Raw genomic sequence first — 18,931 nt, forward strand, 5'->3', positions numbered from 1 at the left:
TGGGCTTGTCTCTGAGGAACAGGCTCCCCCACAGTCCAAAATAACAGTATTAGAAAATCATAACCACAGAGATCATGGTCTGAATGTTACTCTGCAGGAAACACTACAGTCGACTCATTCACCCCACTAGCCCAGGAAGCTGCAAACTACACTTCCCTGCAATTGCAGAAGGTAGGCAGGACTTGGAGAATGACATGTGTTGCATCAATTTGCCCCCTGTAGGCTAATGGCTTAAAACCACAATAATCTTACCCAAAGCAGGGTCGCTGGTAGGAATATTACCTGGAGGAACAAACTAAGAAGAGGACACTGTAGGCTGAGCATGTCTCAAACTAAGTGTTTTTTTTCTCCAGTTCATTTTTGTAACAAAAATGTAAAAATAAAAATAAATGCAAAAGGAAGTATATAAATGTAAAGTACACATTTAAAAAATAAATTAAGGAGAGGCCAGGGCCCAGAACACAAGGTTGAAGATGGCACCTGGAAATATCCAGGCTCTCCTCTGTGTAAATCAGGAATAACTCAGATTTGTGCAAGCTGCTGCATTAGCTGATTTCACAACCTACTCATCAGCAGGCCTATCAGTCTGAGCCCTGGAAGAGTGCCTTAAAGACCTTCCCCCTAAGTCTACATTCCTTTTAAACAATTAAAGAGCCCTGATGTTCCTCCTACGGAGAATTTTCCACCTACTTGAAAAAGAAATTCACATCAGGTATTGTCCTTGGAGAAGGTGGAAACATTTCTGTTTCAGTGTTAATATTTCCCAGTGTGGTTTCAACCGTAGCTCCTAAAAATAACAGCAAACAAAAAAAAAAAGAGAACAAATTAAGCATGTGGTTTCTGAAAGGTGTATGCTTTGTACTTTACAAAGTGTGCTTTCCAGAATGGCATCTGATTTGCTAATTAAGAATTTGTCCAGTAATTTCACATTATGCACAATTTTTTAAAATAAACCATGTGAACTTCTACCCATTATCGAAGGGCATGCAATAAAACAAAGAGCTAATACTAAAATTCACTGTATGAGATCGAGTTTTACATTTTTCAAAGGGAATGTGTAGTTTGTGGAGGATTCCATGTGTACAACCCTAACGAGTAGAATCCTCTATCTAAATAACAGGGACTGCATAGGAATTAACAGTGTGAGCTTCCCTATACCGCCTCTTGGGGGTTCAAAGTTTGTGCTCCATGCTCATTCTGTGTCTGCGGAGACTGCCAATGTGGGAGGTTGTACTTTTAATGAGGAGGATGGCCCTAGTCCACTAGATACAGGCAAAAGTAAGGGGACAGGCAAAAGTAAGGGCGGGGGGGGAGGCATAGCTCAGTGGTTTGAGCATTGGCCTGCTAAACCCAGGGTTGTGAGTTCAATCCTTGAGGGGGCCATTTAGGGATCTAGGGCAAAAATTGGGGATTGGTCCTGCTTTGAGCAGGGGGTTGGACTAGATGACCTCCTGAGGTCCCTTCCAACCCTGATGGTCTATGATTCTATGACAAATTCACAAGCTTTTTTTCAATAAATGTTATCCCATTAGTTCATGCTGAAATTCCTAAGCAGCTCCCTTATCCCACTGCACTGTGACCCTTGGGGTTGGGGGCCTACACGGGGTAGTATGGGAGACAATGAACTCCATGTGTTGCAGCTCCACCTTCTGTGCAGGTGAGGAGAAGAAAGGCAGGGAATGGGAGGAGCTTTTGTTCTTCTCTGCCTTGCATTGGCCAACACAGCTGAGCTGACACAGTGGGGAAAACAAATCGGTTAATGGTATAGACCAGTAGCCACTTAATTCTCCCCTGGAGCGAAGATGCTTACTTATGTCATAATCGGTATCTAATAGATGTCATGTCATATGTCACTGGAAAACTAATAACTCACTGAGCCTTGGTATTCTTGTGTGATGCATATATGGGGTATGTATTAAGAGTTAGGGATATATGCTGGAATTATGACTAAAATGTATTTAAACCAGGCATGTCAGGGGGAGTTGGTAAAGAGGTCTGCCCTGGGCAACGGAACGTGTATTTGCTTCTCTGACCAGCCCGGTCGTCAAGCAAAGACAAGGAAGGTCCACTTACATATTAGATAAACAAAGTGATCAAGCTAACAAGTGAGGGAGGAGACAGCTTCCAGCATGGAAAAGAAACTTTATCTGGGCTATAAAGACAGAGGGTCTGAACGTCAGGTGATAAGCAATTGAATCAACTGATTACTGTGTTATAAAAGTGTATCAAGTCAGGTCTTTTCTGAAAGCTAATGACACATTGGTGATTAATATAATTGTGAAATGCATGTATTAGCACTGTATCGGGAACTGTGAATACTCACTGATACTGGGCTTTACAATCTGTGACCAAATAAAGGGAGAAACAGGTTTTACCCAGACAGGAAGGAAGGTAGCTATCTACCTGTCTCCAATGAAATTAAGCAAGGTGTGACCAAAAACAATGGCAGTTTTATTTACATGCAAATCAGCATGGGGATGGGAAGATCACAGGAAGGGAAGAACAGTATGAGGTCATCCTGCTTACTGAAACAAGATCATTGAACTTTGGAAGATACAAGCAGACACAGAAAGCCGTGCTGGCATCCAGCACAAGACAGAAGTAAGGGAACATTGCTGAGAAAGATGGGTCCTTCAACTGAGGGGGACTGAAGTCTCTGGAAACTGAATATAGGTGAGAAACCTGCTGAGGCAAAGATCTTTCACCTAGGAAGACAAGGGAAACCAGCCACTTGTGTTTCTGTGGAAGGTCCTGACTGAGACAAAGGCAGCCATGACTGGAAAGAAGAAAGATTGGTAAGAAATCGATCCTGAACAAAGACTGTAGCTTGTTAAGTCTCAGCCATTAGAATTTATATTTTCTATTGTTTACTTGTAACTGTTTCTATTTTCATTCCATATATGTGAACTCACTTAATCCTATGTATATTTGTTAATAATTTGGGTTTATTTTTCTATAAATAAACTCAGTGCTGTGTTTGCAGGGAAGGGTATATTTACCCCAGTTAAGTTAACAAGCTGTAACATGCTTTTGTCTCTTTAAAGGAGCAACGAATCTTATTATTTCTCTGAGTGGTCCAGGTGAGGGATGGACACTTCAGGGCACACAGTTTGGGGAAATTCAGGACTGCGGGTGTGTTGGGGTCACCCTGCTGGTTGCAACCAAGGCTGGTGGAAGCCAGAGCAGGGCTGTAGACAAACTGCTGGGGTCAGAGCTGCCTAGCACACAGACACTCAGGGCTGGTCTACACTGGGAACTTACATTGGCATAGCTATGTTTCTCAAGTATAGAAGCGCTAGGTCAACATAAGAATTCTTCCATTAACCTAGCTACTGATCTGGAGAGTTGAATTACCTTTGCTGACAGAAGAACACCTTTCGTCAGCATAGGCAGGGTCTACAGTGAAGTGCTACAGTGGCGCAGCTGCACCGCTGTAGTGGTTTAAGTGTAGACATACCCTTAGGGTGTCACCTGTGTGCTTGCAGGCTGGCTTTGAGCATCCCAGCATGGCGGGTTGCAGGGTAAGCGCTGACACAGCCCTTAACTGGTCTGAACTGCACCACCAGACCAGTGACCAAGCACAAACTAATAAATAGTGGGCCTTCTCCACAGAGAAGCTAAGCCACTGCAATCTCCACTGATGCGCACAGGTTTTGCAGGATTATAATAAAACATGCATATATATGCATAAAACAATATCGCCCTTTTTTTTAGCTGCAGCGGAACAGCTTGCAGAGTCTTCCTCATGAACAAAAAGTAAAAGGCACAAAACCATGTACCTAAGAATGTATCAGCAAGGCTGTTGGACTGCAGAGCCAGTGCTGTTCTGAACCCCTTACTGTCTGACGGGATGATCGTAGATTGGCATACAAAAGTTCCCACCAAGCTGGAATAGTCTTCTGATTCAGCTACCATGTCCTTTACTGTGACATCTGTTATATTGTCTGTGCAAATTGCCATCTTCTTTCCCTATGGATATTAAACGAGAAAGGGAAGGTGTTAACTTCCGGCAGGATTTGCAGCCTTGGGAGGGAGGGGATGCAAACATAGAAGGTGCTGATTCCCCATTAGAAACTGTCATCAAGAAAGAGACAACATGCAACATTATTTTGCCATCATGAAGCTTTCTATTAAATTCTGGTGCAAATTCTAAAACAGCCAGTCACCTACCCCCTGTGCATTCCCATATGTATTATTCAGAACCTGTGATACTATGTACCTTTATTTGTTTATCTTGACAACATGGTGTTTATTTGAAAAGCATAATAAAATGCCTTGTAAAAGAGAAGCATTTTCCCCTTAACCAATTAATGATACACTGTAAAGTACCTCATTATCTGGGGTTTCATCTGGAAAAGCTGTTCTCAGAAAGAGTATAAATGCATGCAAAGCATAAATGAATGTATATTAGGTTCTAGCCTACAAGCCTGCATTAGTGTCTCATGGAGTCATACATATCCTTCCATGCAGACCTACAGTAAAATTTTAGAGCAACAGCAACAAAGGACAAAGCAGTTTACTCATGAGGGGCCCAATTCTGCAAGCTAATGAGATCTCCATGTTCCTGATCCAGCAATGCACTTAAGCACAGGCTTAACTCAAAGCACGTGTGTCACTCCAAGACGATGGGACTACTCACCTGCTTAATGTTACAAAGGTGCTTAGTGCATTGCTGGATCAGGCAGATGCTTTCATTTAAGCATGGGTTTAAGTGCTTTGACAGATCAGGGTCCACACTAGCATTGTGTCGGTACATTTCAAGACTCAGATTAAGCCCCTGTTGCTGGAAATCCTGGTTTTAAACTGCATCAGTTAAACGCTTTTCACCACTGTTCCGAAAGTCTGAAAACAGAAAGTCAAGTACAGGCACGGGAAGCGCATGCTGGCAGACAGCTGGGCATCAAGGGGCTCCATAGACAGAAACACTGGGGCCATGAAGAAAGAAGTCAACAGCAAAGAGTCTCAGCTGCTAGCTCAGTGGCACACCACATTAGCTGCCGAAAACTCAGGTGTATGACGATTTAGGAGACCCCCTGGCGTGAGAGCAAAGGAAAATCAGTGAGGCTACGGCGTCAGCAAGCTCCATTTCTGTGCATCAATTCAGCCATCAGCACTCCTGGGCCCTCGCCAGCGAATCATTCTGCCATATACAGCAGCCGCACTCAGGACTGGATTGAAAGCCCACTAGAAAGTGCTTGTGCTATGCAGGGCCCATTTGTGTTAGTAGCTGACAAAGCCAAGGACTGCTAGCACCACCGAAGATCAAGCCCCAAATGACTAGTGAGATACTGCAACGTATCAATGTCCGGAAATGCAAACACCGAGTGTAAGGCTAGCCCCGCCCTCCTGCAAAAGCCAACACTCACCTCATTCCCACACAGGCTGATGTTAAAGAAATGAAAGAACTTTGTCCCTTTGGATGTAAAGCTGGGTCCATTCATTAATGACCCTACCCCACTTAGGTTGGTAAAGTCATAATTCAGGCTCTGGTTGTCCATGAGGTAAGACAGTGTGCAGTCACTGAAGCAGGTGGAATGGTCCTTTGGGAAGGAGAGAAGGTAAATATTACAGGACAGCTACTGACCCACAACAACTCCCCTTCCTCTGCGAAAAGTAAAGGGAGAGTCCCTCCTATCTCCCTGGCTCACATCTTCCCCACCGCCTTGGTGGGTGAGGTGAGAGCTCCCACTCCTGTTCCAAACTATTTTAACCACAGCTTATATCTGCTGCAGGCTACCACCATTATATCGCAATCTGATGTGAGTCTAGAATTCCAGCCAGCAGAGGCCAGTGGCAAGTTTATGTAAGCCCGATTAATCCAGTGTTGGTCTTTGTCCCCTACAGCAGCTAGATAACATGCAGCAGTTTACAAATCCGTTACTACTTTTGCACTAATGGATCTAGTGTTTTCAGTCAGCCAGTAGAAGCTTGGGCTTTTGGATCCCAACGTCCTGGGTTCAATCCCTGCAGATGGACTAGATGGGGGTTTCATTGCACATTGTGGGACGCACAGAAACACAAATATAGCATATCATCACACGTTTAGAAACAGAAGTTACACCAGGGATGAATTTGGAGCTATGAAACATTGGTTTTAACTACACTGCAGAACAAGCAACCTGGTGGCATTTCTACAGTGAAGCAGTAAGACCTGCCCCTTGAGTGCTTATATTACAACCTCCCATCTCTGCCTTTAGTCAGGGTTAAAACCACTTTCAATCTCTGTACCTTGTTGCTTTTACTGCCAGGCCCACATGGGATACAAGCCTCTTTGCCGTACACCTGATGTATAGACAGATATGTGTTGTCTGGGCACTCCTTGCATTGGTTGGTTTCCTTCTCAATGTAGTGTCCAGCAGGACAGGGTACGCAGGATGACCCAGACTGTTCAGACCCCAGTGCGCAGGCCTGGCAAGACGAGGCAACTCCATCCAACACATTGGTCACCGTTATCGAGTAGATCTTTGCCACGTCGTGTATGAATTGCCTGCTCTGAAATAAGCGCAGGAGAAATAACCCCAGAGCTACTTTTGAGTCACACTTTAAATAGTTCAGCTATACTATAGCATAATCAGAATCCTGAATGCTCATCTTCTTTGCAGTAGGGCCCCAAATATAGATTTAAGCATGCAGTTAGCTTTAAACATGTGTGTCACAGGGTGGGAAGGCCCTTTAAGGAAGTTGGGTTTAGTTCCCTCTGTGACTAATATGCTGCAGCTCAGGTGATGGGGCTGAGGCAAGGGATCAGGTGATAGGACCAGGTGACTTGCAGACTAAGATAAAAGGCCAACAAGCAGCTTAGTTTATTATGATACCATTATGATACCACCATTATATCGCAATCTGATGTGAGTCTAGAATTCCAGCCAGCAGAGGCCAGTGGCAAGTTTATGTAAGCCCGATTAATCCAGTGTTGGTCTTTGTCCCCTACAGCAGCTAGATAACATGCAGCAGTTTACATCTTACAGCTTCTCTTACTTGCTCTTACAGGAGAGGCTGGGTCAGGGGAAGGGGCCTAGTTTGTCTGTTTGATTTACGTTTAACTGGTTTGATTTGGAAAATGAAACTTAACCCTGAAGTGAAGGGATTGAAGTCATGCTACTATTGAAAATGTTATTTAATGCACTGGTTGGTGTGTTGACCCACTGGCTTACAATGGGCCTAAATCCCATTTACTTTAATGGCACTTGAGCACTTGCTTAAGATGCTTTTCTGAACAGTGACTTGGTGAGTTCATATTTAACGGATGGGGAAACTGAGGCAGGAAGATTCACTGCCCAAAGTCACAGGAAGAGACAACTTCAAAGCAACGAATAAAACTCAGAGGTTCCAGACTGATAGTGTGTGCTCAGACCATTCCCTCAATTGACAGACAAATGCCTAAAACTCCTGGCCATTCTCCACCTCCACCTCATTCTAGATTACAAAGTTCACAGGCTGTAGTATTGCAAGTCTGTTTCCATCTGAAGTCCATAAGGTTGGCTTCTAACAGCATATGATTACCAGCACCTGACTGGTCTACACGTAATTCCTAAATTCGTATCTAAGGGATAAGAAGATCATACCAGAAATGTATATACATTTGTTTAGCTAAATCATGTGTTGAGGCTGAAGAAAAGGGGAATGTTATTAGGCAAAGGATTGTCATTTGTTTTTTTGACCGTTTAAAATAATGTTTAACATGAATTTTGTGCTGGGTTGACAGACCTGGAGGCTAAGTCCTTTACCTCAGAAAAGGCAGCAGCAAGGCATGGTTGCTCACAATCACATCACCAAGGTACCCAATGGAGAACTAGTCTCCATGTTGAGACAGTCCTATCTCTACTGAGATTACTAACCCTGGTGCCAACTTGGTGATAGTGGCTTTGTGATCTGTCTACTAAGAACTGCTTTACCAATTCATTTCACATAAGCTACGAAGCAGTTGTTTGATGGTGATGACTTGGTCTTAATTCCAACAGTGCATGTTTATTCTGTATTATAAATGAAACAATGTATATTTGGTATAGAAGTGGTCCTTAACTAGTCAATATGGACTGCAAGAGCCACTATAATCACAGTGGAGCAATCTGCTGGTGGCCTACATTCAGGAGTTGGGATAAGAGGAGAGAGCAGAAAGCTATGGCACTTAACTGCCCCTAACAATATTTACTGGACTGAGCAGGCCTGCATGCTCAATTCAATAACAAAGGAACAGCTTCTCTTGGTTTGTGGTGGAGTAGATGAATGTGCTAGCCTTTTGCTTTCAAAGACCTTGGGATTCATCTCAAGCCCCCGGTGCAATGCTTGGTGCCCTCCAACTAGCTCCAAGAGCTAATGCCTAATGTTACAAAACCAGCACAGAATTTGTAACACACCAGCATGAATGGCGGTCTCTGCTGAACAGCGCTCCAGGATTGTAATGGTAGATTAACAGTGTTATGTGTGCAGATTAGCGCTGCACATGCCCACATTTAAGGTTGACTGCTGTCACTCCTTCAGTTCTCACAATTACTAAAATCCAACCGAAAATTTAGGAAAAGGACATTGAAATGAAAATTGTGGGAGAACTGCCTCAGTGTAGATTATACAGAGAGAGGGAAGATTCACTACCCCTGTTGCTGCCTGGGACACTGGGCACCAGGCCACGATCAGTGAAACTACCTTGAAAACCCCAAAAGAACTATTGGCAGAGGAAGTCTCACTGCCAGTTGGCTTATGAATGTGAGACAAGATACGGTGTTACAGTGCCTCATTACTCCAGAATAATCTATAAAGAACACAGGAAAACTCAAAGATAAATACGCGATGAGATCTTCCTTGGGTTGTCCTCAACGAAGACGTTCGTTCAATGGGCTGAGTTTGGTGGAAGAGATGAACCAACTACTAATGCATAACCTATGTTGAAGAAAAGCATTGTGCTACCTTCAGAGGTTAATCTATCCAAGGAGAGTTCATCTGCACATAAAGACTGCCTCCGAACGCTGCCAGGGTTAAGGAGACCTTGGGTTAATTGCAATGTAGATGCTGCTCAAGCAAGTTAGAACTTCTCCAACATGCCTCTAAACCTGATAAAGCCAAAAGCCCCAATTTCAGCCAAGGTTCTTAAGCAGATGCCTAATTTCAAGCATGAGAATAGTTGCACAGACAGTTCTTTCACACTTTTTCCAATGGGGCTGCTCCCAAGGTCAAAGCTAGGCATGTGCTTAAGTACCTTGCTGAATCATGGCCCAAATGCAAGGTGCTGAAAAAGACATAACAGGATGGATAATGTACAAGTGCAAGTGCAGGAAGCTTATGCAGTGGGATTCATTCCCTGAGCATCCATAACATTTTCTCTCTCCTCAGTTTCCCAATTCAGCATTTTTCATGTCACTCGCTACCATTACTAAAACAAGACAACACCTTTTTTGTGTCAGATGGAAGCAAATTTAGATCTGAAATGAGGGACATCCCTTCCAATTGGGGGAGTCAATTGGATCATTAACCTTTTTTGGAGATCACCTCAGGTCTTTTGCTTTTAGAAATGTACGCAACTTTTCCAGCTCCTCGCTATTTTCTATGTCATTTCTTCCTTTTTAACCATCCACTTTCCATCTCCCTACTCAGCCATTATTGGAAGTCCGATATATCCACAACCACAAATCCAGATGGCAGAAAGAGGCAGTTAAGTTGGACAGGAGGTCTACCATCTGCCAGCTTTTTCTATAAATGAACTGAGAAACAAGCTGGAGTGGAGTGGAAGTTCTGGGCACTTCGAGCAAATGTCAAGAGGAGGCTATGTTGTTAAATACTCTACTTAAAGCAAGCATATAATACTTACATCTTGGCCCCGGTTTGTCCTCTGAAAGGCCCATGTAAATGTGAAGGAAGCATTTTTGGAGATAATGTGAGTGTAAGATTGTTTCTCCTTTGTCCTGCCCCAGGATTCCACCACATTCGTGTTTTTTCTATTAACATCCTAAAAATATACACAGGAGAATTAAAAACAATACTGTGGAACGAAGCTGTGAAATATTAAATGCCAGTGTGTTACAGTTATAGCTATGAGGCCTTAGCAACTCCACAGAGTTACACAGTGGGTGAGTGGCAGAATCAGGAATAGAACCCAACTTTTCTGAGTGCAATGCCCATGCCCTGTATCCTGAACCACGATACTATTATACTTGTGGGGTCAAACCCCGATCATATTGAAGTCAATGGGAGTTTTGCCAATGGATTGAATGACGCAGAATTTAGTCCGTTGTCATTTTCTTTTAAAATAATCAGATAACAGAAAAGAACAGGATCATTACCATGAGTGATGGAGAAGCCCTGGGAGAGCAGCAGTTAAATACTTCTTCAAGGGCACTGCAGATATTAAACTAATGCCACACTTACTCTTCGTGATAATAAACCTAACGCAGCTAATTCATGCCCATATACAGCTATGAAAGAGATATGTGGAAGACCAAGATCATATCCCTCTGCCATACAGACAGAGGTCTCACTTACCACCATAAAGTATATTACGCAATCTGCCGAACAGATGGTCTCAAAAATAAAAGTAATTCGTCCTAGTTCTGCCCCGGTTGCCCCTGTCACTGATGTTGGAGGTCTGTTTAACAGATAGGAAATGAAATATTTAACAGGTGCTCTAAGGACACCCAGCACTCAATTATGCCAATTGTTTTTTTAATCAACAGGAGAGGTGAAGAAATTCACTCACATGAAACCTGTCCTAATGTAACTGGTTTTTGTTCTGATATCACTATTTCAATTCGGGGGGTGATTTTTCATTATTCTTTTACAATGAACATACAGTTTTACCTGTCTGGATCCCTGGGGCAGTCCAGTCAGCTGTCAGGGCTCTTCAGGCCTAATGCCTGGGGTGCCCTCTCCAGCCCAGTTTCTATTCAAGCAAAAAAGCATTTGCAGGTTTCCAAGCAGGCTCAGTTAGTGTGTCTCATTGGGCCTCTTTGCACGGGCTTCCTGCCCAGCCACTGCTGCTCCCCCATAAGTCCCATGCAGACATGCACACAGCTGTGAGGTCTGGCAGCCACAGCCCGTTCCACATGGAGCTCTGTCCACAATTCCTGGGGTTTCTCTCCAGCTCCCTGCTGCCATGTGGTTCCCACCTCCAAACAGAGGCTGGCCACTTCCCGTTTCGGACCTTCCTCCTTACCTGGCCAGGGGAAGGGGAAAGTGCATGGGGAGGAGGCTAATGGGAAACATAATCCCTGCATAGCCAGGAAAAAGGGGATGTACGGTGGGGAGGGGGCTGACGGGAATTGTAGTCCCCTGCTTTGCAGCTCCATCACATGTTAAAGAACACCCTTCTTCCTAGTGAAGGCAAGACCCTTGTGAAGGAGAGCTGATTGTGCATGTCAGAGAGGACACACACACATTCAGAGACACTGTGATCTCTCTCATGGAGACTTTTCTTTTGCCTTTCTTGTTTGTTGTCATCCCTTAATTTAAAATAAAAGTCAGTCATATGGCTGCTCATTATGTATGGGAATACATCAGACCACTGACTTCAGTAGGACTGCTTATGTATGTAAGCCCTGCAGGGTCACAGCCTAGGGCCTGATTCAGATCTCATTGGTTTGACTTCAGTGGAATTGCATCTGATTTGCTCCAGCCTAACTGAGAGCACAATATGGCCCTTAGTCACTGGCCAAGGCCCTGATTCTGTTATGATGCGCAATGACTTCACTCCATGCAGTTGTAAGAAGAATCCTGATTGCAGATTCAATGCTTATGTTGTCAACAGTCCCAATCACAATAAAATACTGGATAATGAGTTACTTATGGATGATCTGGTACTGGAGAACCAGGCTTGGTCTATGCTACCACTTACATCGGTATAACTTATGTCACTCCAGGGTATGAATAAGCCATCCCTTTGAGCAACGTAAGTTGCACCAACCTAAGTACTGGTGTGAACAGCGCTATGTTGGCGGGAGAGCTTTTCCACTGACATAACTCCTGCCTCTCGTGGAGGAGGATTTATTATGCTGATGGGAGAGCTCTCTCCTGTCAGCATAGAGTGTCTTCACCGGATGCACTATAGCAGCGCAGCTGCATCGGTGCAGCTGGACCACGGTAGCACTTCTAGTGTAGTAACTTTCTTTCCATTGTATTCCAAGCATAAGCCAATGTGAAACAGGTACAAGAGGAGAATACAAGAAAAATTGACAAAGAAACTATGTTCCTTACTTAAATCCTGGGATATGCAGGTTCAGGATAAGATAATCATTGTCAGAGCCCCCTGCCCCACTCTGGATGTGATCACCAGCCACCTCCCAGCCTGCAAAGGAAAGGCCATTTTTTGTACAAGAAACAGGCAGTTTACTTAAATATCCAAGTCTCTCTATATAATGTACTTTTCAAAATTATTTAGTAAATACATTATTTTTTAAAAATCTTTAGAATAAATTGTAAAGTCCTAATAAACTGTTTTAAAAGAAAGGTAATTAAGAACGGCTATCAGCTAACATAAGAATGGCCATACTGGGTCAGTCCAATGGTCCATCTAGCCCAGTATCCCGTTTTCCAGCAATGGCCAGTGCAAGGTGCTTTAGAGAGAATGAACAGAACAGGGCAATTATCGAATGATCCATCCCCTATTGTCCAGTCCCAGCTTCTGACAGTCAGAGAGTTAGAGACCCGCAGAGCATGGGGTTGCATCCCTGAACATCTTGGCTAATAGCCATTGATGGACCTATCCTCCGTGAACTGATCTAATTCTTTTTTTTTTTTAAACACACTTATACTTTTGGCCTTCACAACAGCCCCTTGCAGCGAATTCCACTGTTTGATTGTGCATTGTGGGAAGAAGAACTCCCTTATGTTTGTTTTAAACCCACTGCTTATTAATTTTATTGGGTGACCCATGTCTCTTGTGTTATGTGAAAGAGTAAATAATACTTCCCTATTCACTTTCTCCACACCAGTCATGATTTTATAGTCTTCTCTCATATCCCCACCTTAGTCATCTCTTTTCTAAGCTGAACAGTTCCAGTCTTTTTAATCAGTCCTTGTATGGAACGGCTTCCATATCTGTAATCAATTGTGTTGCCCTTTTCTATACCTTTTTTTCAAGTTTAATATTTCTTCTTTGAATTGGGGTAATCAGACCTGTATGCAGTTTAGAGCTGTGGAGGATTTATATAGTGGCATTATGATATTTTCTGTCTTATTATATATCTCTTTCCTCATGGTTCCTACCATTCCGTTATGCTTTTTGACTGCCGCTGCACATCGAGCAAATGTTTTCAGAGAACTATCCACAATGACTCCAAGATCTTTTTTTTTTTTTTTGAGTGGTAATAGCTAACTGAGAGCCCATCATTTTCCTGCATCTCCTGGAAGTTAGCTATTCATTGTCAATTTCATGTGCAAATGTTACCATGAAGTCATGATTTATCAAAGCAATTGAAATTCTATGGGGTGTGATGTACAAAAGGTCCGACTACATGATCATAGTGGTCCCTTCTGTCCTTAAAATCTACAGATACGTGGAAGTCCATCCCTATTCAGCAAAGTACATAAGCACTTTAAGTTAAGCATGCGCTTCTGCGTTTTGCTGAACCAAGGACTGAATTACATCATCCTAGCAGCCTTAGCATGTAAAATAGAGAACAGTTGTTCACCAGGACCCTTATACAAACAAGAACAATTCCTCACAGGCACTAGTAGGAGGATGGGTTGGAAAATTTTTGAACGGGAATATTTTCACAGGGGTTCTGTGACGGCTCTCTGCTGCCATCTCAGCATGCATGCAGGGAGACTGCTTTGAAGGCACTAGGCTGGCTTGATGCAAAGATTGAAAATTTTGTATGTTTTCAAAAGCACTAATAAAATGTCCTTGAAAGTCACAGTGATCATGAAGCATTAGGTAAGACACAAATGGAGAAAACCAAAAACAGAACTCGGAGAGGACTTTTTTTCTAAAATAGACCTTTAGATGCATAACAGTGTACTATGGGCCAGATGCTCAGCTGGTATAAATTGGTGGAACTCCAGGGAAGTCAACAGAGCCAAAATGTTTACACTAGTTGAGGCTATTTATTTTCTCCTTTTTGGTTTTCAGCAAGTTCTATGTCTATTAGAGGTATTAAATCCTTTTGCAGTGAGAGGAAGAAAAGGAGCTGCATGTCGGAATGAACTGCATAAAGCACATATATTCACTGGGATAGGCACTCAAATACTTTGGTGAGTGGCACCCATGAAAGACAGACAAGTAATAAGACAGAAAGACCAGCTCACCATTCATTCCATCACACTTTGAATTGCCAACATTAAAACAAGAAGACTTCATATTGACCGGCAGAACGTTCCACCATCTATATTCAAGCCCGAGAGCTGGTTCAGTCCCAGCAGGGCAGGCCTTGCATTCTACAGGAAGAAAAAGGCACGAAAAGAAAATTACACACAAAAAGCAAATATCAAATACAGTGCTTTAAACAAACTCCATAACCATTTGTGTTTCATTCAGGGCAGCTGTGAGTAAATCTGAAGACACAGTTCAAAAGGAACATTAATCCCTTTAAAAATGAACAGCCAATGGCCGCACAGAATCAGACCTGTAGAACTTTCTCCCAGCTGGGATGACAGAGGCCTCATTGCTGACAATACTTTGAATCAGATTAGCTGGACCAATGAACTGTAGGGAACAAACAGGCACCGGCAGCGGGATGGACGAAACCAGGGATCGGCAACCTTTGGCATGCGGCCCGCCAGGGTAAGCCCCTGGTGGGCCGGGCCGGTTTGTTTACCTGCCGCGTCCGCAGGCTCAGACAATCGCAGCTCCCACTGGCTGTGGTTCGCTGCTCCAGGCCACAGGGGGCTGCGGGAAGCGGCACGAGCTGAGGGATGTGATGGCCGCTGCTTCCCGCAGCCCCCATTGGCCTGGAGCGGCAAACTGCAGCCAGTGGGAGCTGCGATCGGCCAAACCTGCGGACGCAGCAGGTAAACAAACTGACCCAGCCCACCAGGGGCTTACCCTGGTGGGCCATGGGCCAAAGGTTGCCAATCCCTGGACTAGACAGAATGTTTTGTCTGCAGTGGTAATGATTCCATTCTCAGAGAGCTTAAAAAATAAACTTTAAATATGTGCATACCAGCCAAGAGACATAGCCAGGAGATGTCACAGTAAATAATGGCAGCAATACATTATAACAAAGCATTCTGGGGATCAACTAGGACACTCCTGTTCTTCATGTTCTCCATCTCTCTCTTCCTTCCCCAACCCTGCTCCCATGTCCTTTAACCAATAATTATTTTACAAACCAGAACACTGACTGACAGGGACACATCACAGAAATGTAGGCCACACACAAACAAGTGACAGCCTCCAGAAAAACAAGCAAAGTCTGTCTGCGTCTAACTGCCATAAGTTATTGAGAAGATGTATTCACCAGATAAAAGACCTCATACCTTTTGTTCCATCCGAAATCATGCCCTGAGGGCAAGGAGCACAGGAAGATGATCCGTTGTTGTAAAACCCAGGGTTGCATGGTGGACAATCCTTCTTCTCTCCAGAAGGAGGCAGTTTCAACGCATCAGGAAGATCCTCCCTGCAGATTTTAGGCTCTATCCATTTGTACATTATCTGAGTCTGAAATTGAAAGGTATTTGAGTCACACATTAAATTAGATGGCGTTAGGACTCAAAGCTTGTTAAGTTCCTAATTAATGTTCACCTGAAGGCGCTGGGTGTTTTCGGTGGGACCCAGGCATGACAAAATGAAAACCAATCAGATCGTTTTGGACAATAATGTTAAGTAAATACAAGGGAGTCATGGGAGGAGAGAGGAGACTGGGTTCACAGATGACTCCAAGATTTTAGGCCATAAAAGCAAAGCAAAGGTTTGACTGTGAGGAGTGTTAGTGGAGTCAGAAACATGGGACAAAGAGGACTTTTTACCTAGGAGAAGGATTCAGTGTCTGAAGCATTCAGTAGAAGCAAGTTATGGTGTAGCCAGGATCCGAGACAGTCAAGGCAGGCAGATAAAGGAGAGTCTGACAGGGTAGGATGTCATTTTATCACACATACATCACACACACAAGCTCATGCATACCCACACTCATCCCTGGGTCATTTGACAAAACTGCTAGGTTCACACTGCTGAAATCAATCACACAAGGACTACTGCAATCACCTCGGCTACGCTTCCTGAATCCCTACACTCTAACCTCCAGCAGGTCCAGCAGCACAGACTGCTTTGTCACTCCAGTAGCATCACCCCATCCCTCTGTCACCTTCATTATAAACTCTCCTTGCACTCTCTCCACTCTAATCCCATGATCTCATAGCCTCCTTCTGCTCTACGCTTCTCTGTATCCCCTCCCATAAGTTAGGATTCTTCACCACTGGAAACAAGGGGCCTCTTTTGCACTTTGGATGCCACATCTGGAGCTTTCTTCCCCTCCCCATTTTCTCCTACACATGGAAGCCATCATCTTCCAGACAGTAGCCTAAATCCATGGCGAGGCACCAAAATAAGTGACCTGATTTTCAAGAGGCAAGCATCTGTTATTATTATTATCATTATTATTCATTGTTTGTATTGCAATAGCAGGCAAAGGCCCAAATCAAGATCAGCACCCCACTGTGCAAGGCGCCGTACATACAAGAATCCACAGCTTTCCTCTGATGAGCTTACAATATAATTTAAAACTAGATGCAAAAAGTGAGTGTAATAAGCAATATGAGGAAAGGATGAGAGTAATAGTAATAAGATCGCACAGTTACGTAGGCTGCCCATGTGCACAACTTGACAGCTACAAATCAGGTGAAAGTATGTTTCTCTTCTATTAACAAATAAATATCAGTTATCTCCGCTTGCCATTTCCATCACTAGGGACCTGACCCAAAACTCACTGATGTCAGTCAGTCTTTCCAATGGGCTTTGGATCAGACCTTAGTTAGTTGATTTCTTTTAGGCACTGCAGCATATCTCCATTGACTTCCAATTTGAATATGTTGGCTTTAATCACTTTCCCTCTTTAAACTGGGCTTTAAAAACAAAAACTTTCTATTTTTCCTGGAGCATTTTATAGACTTTTTTCTGTGAAGTGTTTGGGATGCTCTGTATGAAGAACACATACAAAGAATACTTCCTTCCCCCCCCCCCCCCCCGTTTTGAAAACTGAGCACGTTTTGAGGCATTTGTACATGAGAACTTCACAAGCTGAACATCATCTCAGCACATGCCTATCCTTTGAAAAACGCTGAATTTCTCTTCAACCCTTATTTAGGAGGGAGACGAAATCAGGTAGCATGAGCTGCCTTTTCCTGAACCCCCAGGATTGACTTATGTGCAGTGAAATTTTATTTGTTCATTTGACGTACAGCTCAGACTGTGCTATTCGATCCCCCATGAGCAGACTTGAGTCCATGCAAAGCTCAGCTACCATCCCAAGGGTTCCTAATGGACAGATCATTGCAGGATTTTGGTTTCAGGATTTCATTAGGCCAGAGATTCCCAAATGTTGTTTTGCTGGGTCCCGCTTCAGAAAGTCACATCCCACCATGAATGCCCCCGTCTTTCTAAGAAACAGTGTTTCCACAGATGCCTGGGGTCCAGAAGCCCATCCGGCTGGGGCACCCTGCTGCTCCCCAGCCCAGGACATGTTCTGGGCATGCAGCCCCAGCAGGAAACAGACAGATAGGCTTGCACTCCTTTCCTCATGTCCCTGGGATCCCTAGAATCACTCACAGAATCACTCCTCTGGCCCTGGTGCGATCTCCAGCACTTACCTATAAGAGGCTGTGTGTGCACGGAAGAATTACCTCCCAGATAGGGAGAGGGGGAGCACTTATGTATCAATCTCTAGACAGGCAAGCAAGCTGGAATGCGCCCCTCCCCACCTTCTACATAGGGGGAGGCCACATCCCCTCCCACCTCACCTCTCTCCTCCTGTTGCCCCATGACATTCCTGCATGTACCCCAGAACTTGGCAGTCCTGCAATCAGCCATGTACTGCTAGCTGTAAACCAAACATCGCATAGCTAGGAATAATTTTAGGTCTTTGTGAGACAAGGTCAGACAGCTGCATATTTGCAGTTTGTTAATTAGAAAGGGAGGACGGGATAGAAAGTTATGGAAGAGACTGAGTGGATAGCGACCTTGGTTTTGGGTGCCCCTGACATATTGTTGTTATGGCTAGAAATACTAGAAATGTTTTGAGACAATGAGTAGTTTGTTGAAATTAGGAGAATGGGTGACCCAGTAGAGATTCTTATGCTGACCCGCTAGGACAGGGGTGGCCAACCTGAGTCTGAAAAGGAGCCAGAATTTACCAAAGAGCCACAGTAATATGTCAGCAGCCCCCCATCCACTACCCCCCTCCAGCCCCCAGCACCTCCCACCCAGGGGCAGTACCACCAATCAGTGTCTCCCCATCCTTCCCCATGCCTCCCGTCCGCCGCAATCAGCTGGTTTGCAGTGCACAGGAAGCTCTGGTGGGGAAGGGGGAGGAGCAAGGGCATGGCAGGCTTGGGAGAAGGGGCAGGGATCTTGGGGGGAGGGGGGAAGTGGCGCCAGGACCTGGGGCAGAGTAGGAGGTTGAGCAGTGAGCACCCCCCCCGGTACATTGGAAAGTTAGCATCTGTAGCTCCAGCCTCTGAGTCAGCACCTATGCAAGGAGCCGCATATTAACCTCTGAAGAGCCACATATGGCTCCGGAGCCACAGGTTGGCCACCCCTGCACTAGGAGTCACTGTAGATATGTTTTGTTAGAGTTAGCTATAACAGATTAGGTAAAAGTAAATACCTCACAGCAGTCCAAGGAAGCTTTTCTTCCAGAAAGGAGCCGACATCTAAACTCCTCATCAGCTGGATGGAAAGCGGGCCCCTGGAAGTCTGGCTGGTGATCACTCAAAATCATCTCAGACTTTGGGTAACTATATCTGGGATGTCCTAAACCTATTGCTTATGTCTGTGTGCTTTATATCTAATAAA

General features: G+C 44.2%; 1 protein-coding gene across 1 annotated transcript in view; it reads right to left on the bottom strand.

The window, feature by feature from the left end:
- ELAPOR2 (endosome-lysosome associated apoptosis and autophagy regulator family member 2) overlaps positions 1 to 18,931 on the bottom strand; it is a 139,007-nt gene that overhangs the window by 21,005 nt on the left and 99,071 nt on the right. Inside the window, exons 9-17 of the mRNA XM_048836524.2 lie at positions 15,403 to 15,583; positions 14,233 to 14,361; positions 12,181 to 12,271; positions 10,474 to 10,576; positions 9,803 to 9,940; positions 6,229 to 6,492; positions 5,367 to 5,540; positions 3,780 to 3,969; positions 691 to 787 (exon numbers count right to left, since the gene is read on the bottom strand). Of these exons, the coding sequence (XP_048692481.2) occupies positions 691 to 787; positions 3,780 to 3,969; positions 5,367 to 5,540; positions 6,229 to 6,492; positions 9,803 to 9,940; positions 10,474 to 10,576; positions 12,181 to 12,271; positions 14,233 to 14,361; positions 15,403 to 15,583 (1,367 nt within the window). The remainder of the gene's footprint in view (positions 1 to 690; positions 788 to 3,779; positions 3,970 to 5,366; positions 5,541 to 6,228; positions 6,493 to 9,802; positions 9,941 to 10,473; positions 10,577 to 12,180; positions 12,272 to 14,232; positions 14,362 to 15,402; positions 15,584 to 18,931) is intronic.

This window comes from Caretta caretta, chromosome 1, assembly GCF_965140235.1.
Source record: "Caretta caretta isolate rCarCar2 chromosome 1, rCarCar1.hap1, whole genome shotgun sequence".
NCBI classification, from domain to species: Eukaryota; Metazoa; Chordata; order Testudines; family Cheloniidae; genus Caretta; species Caretta caretta.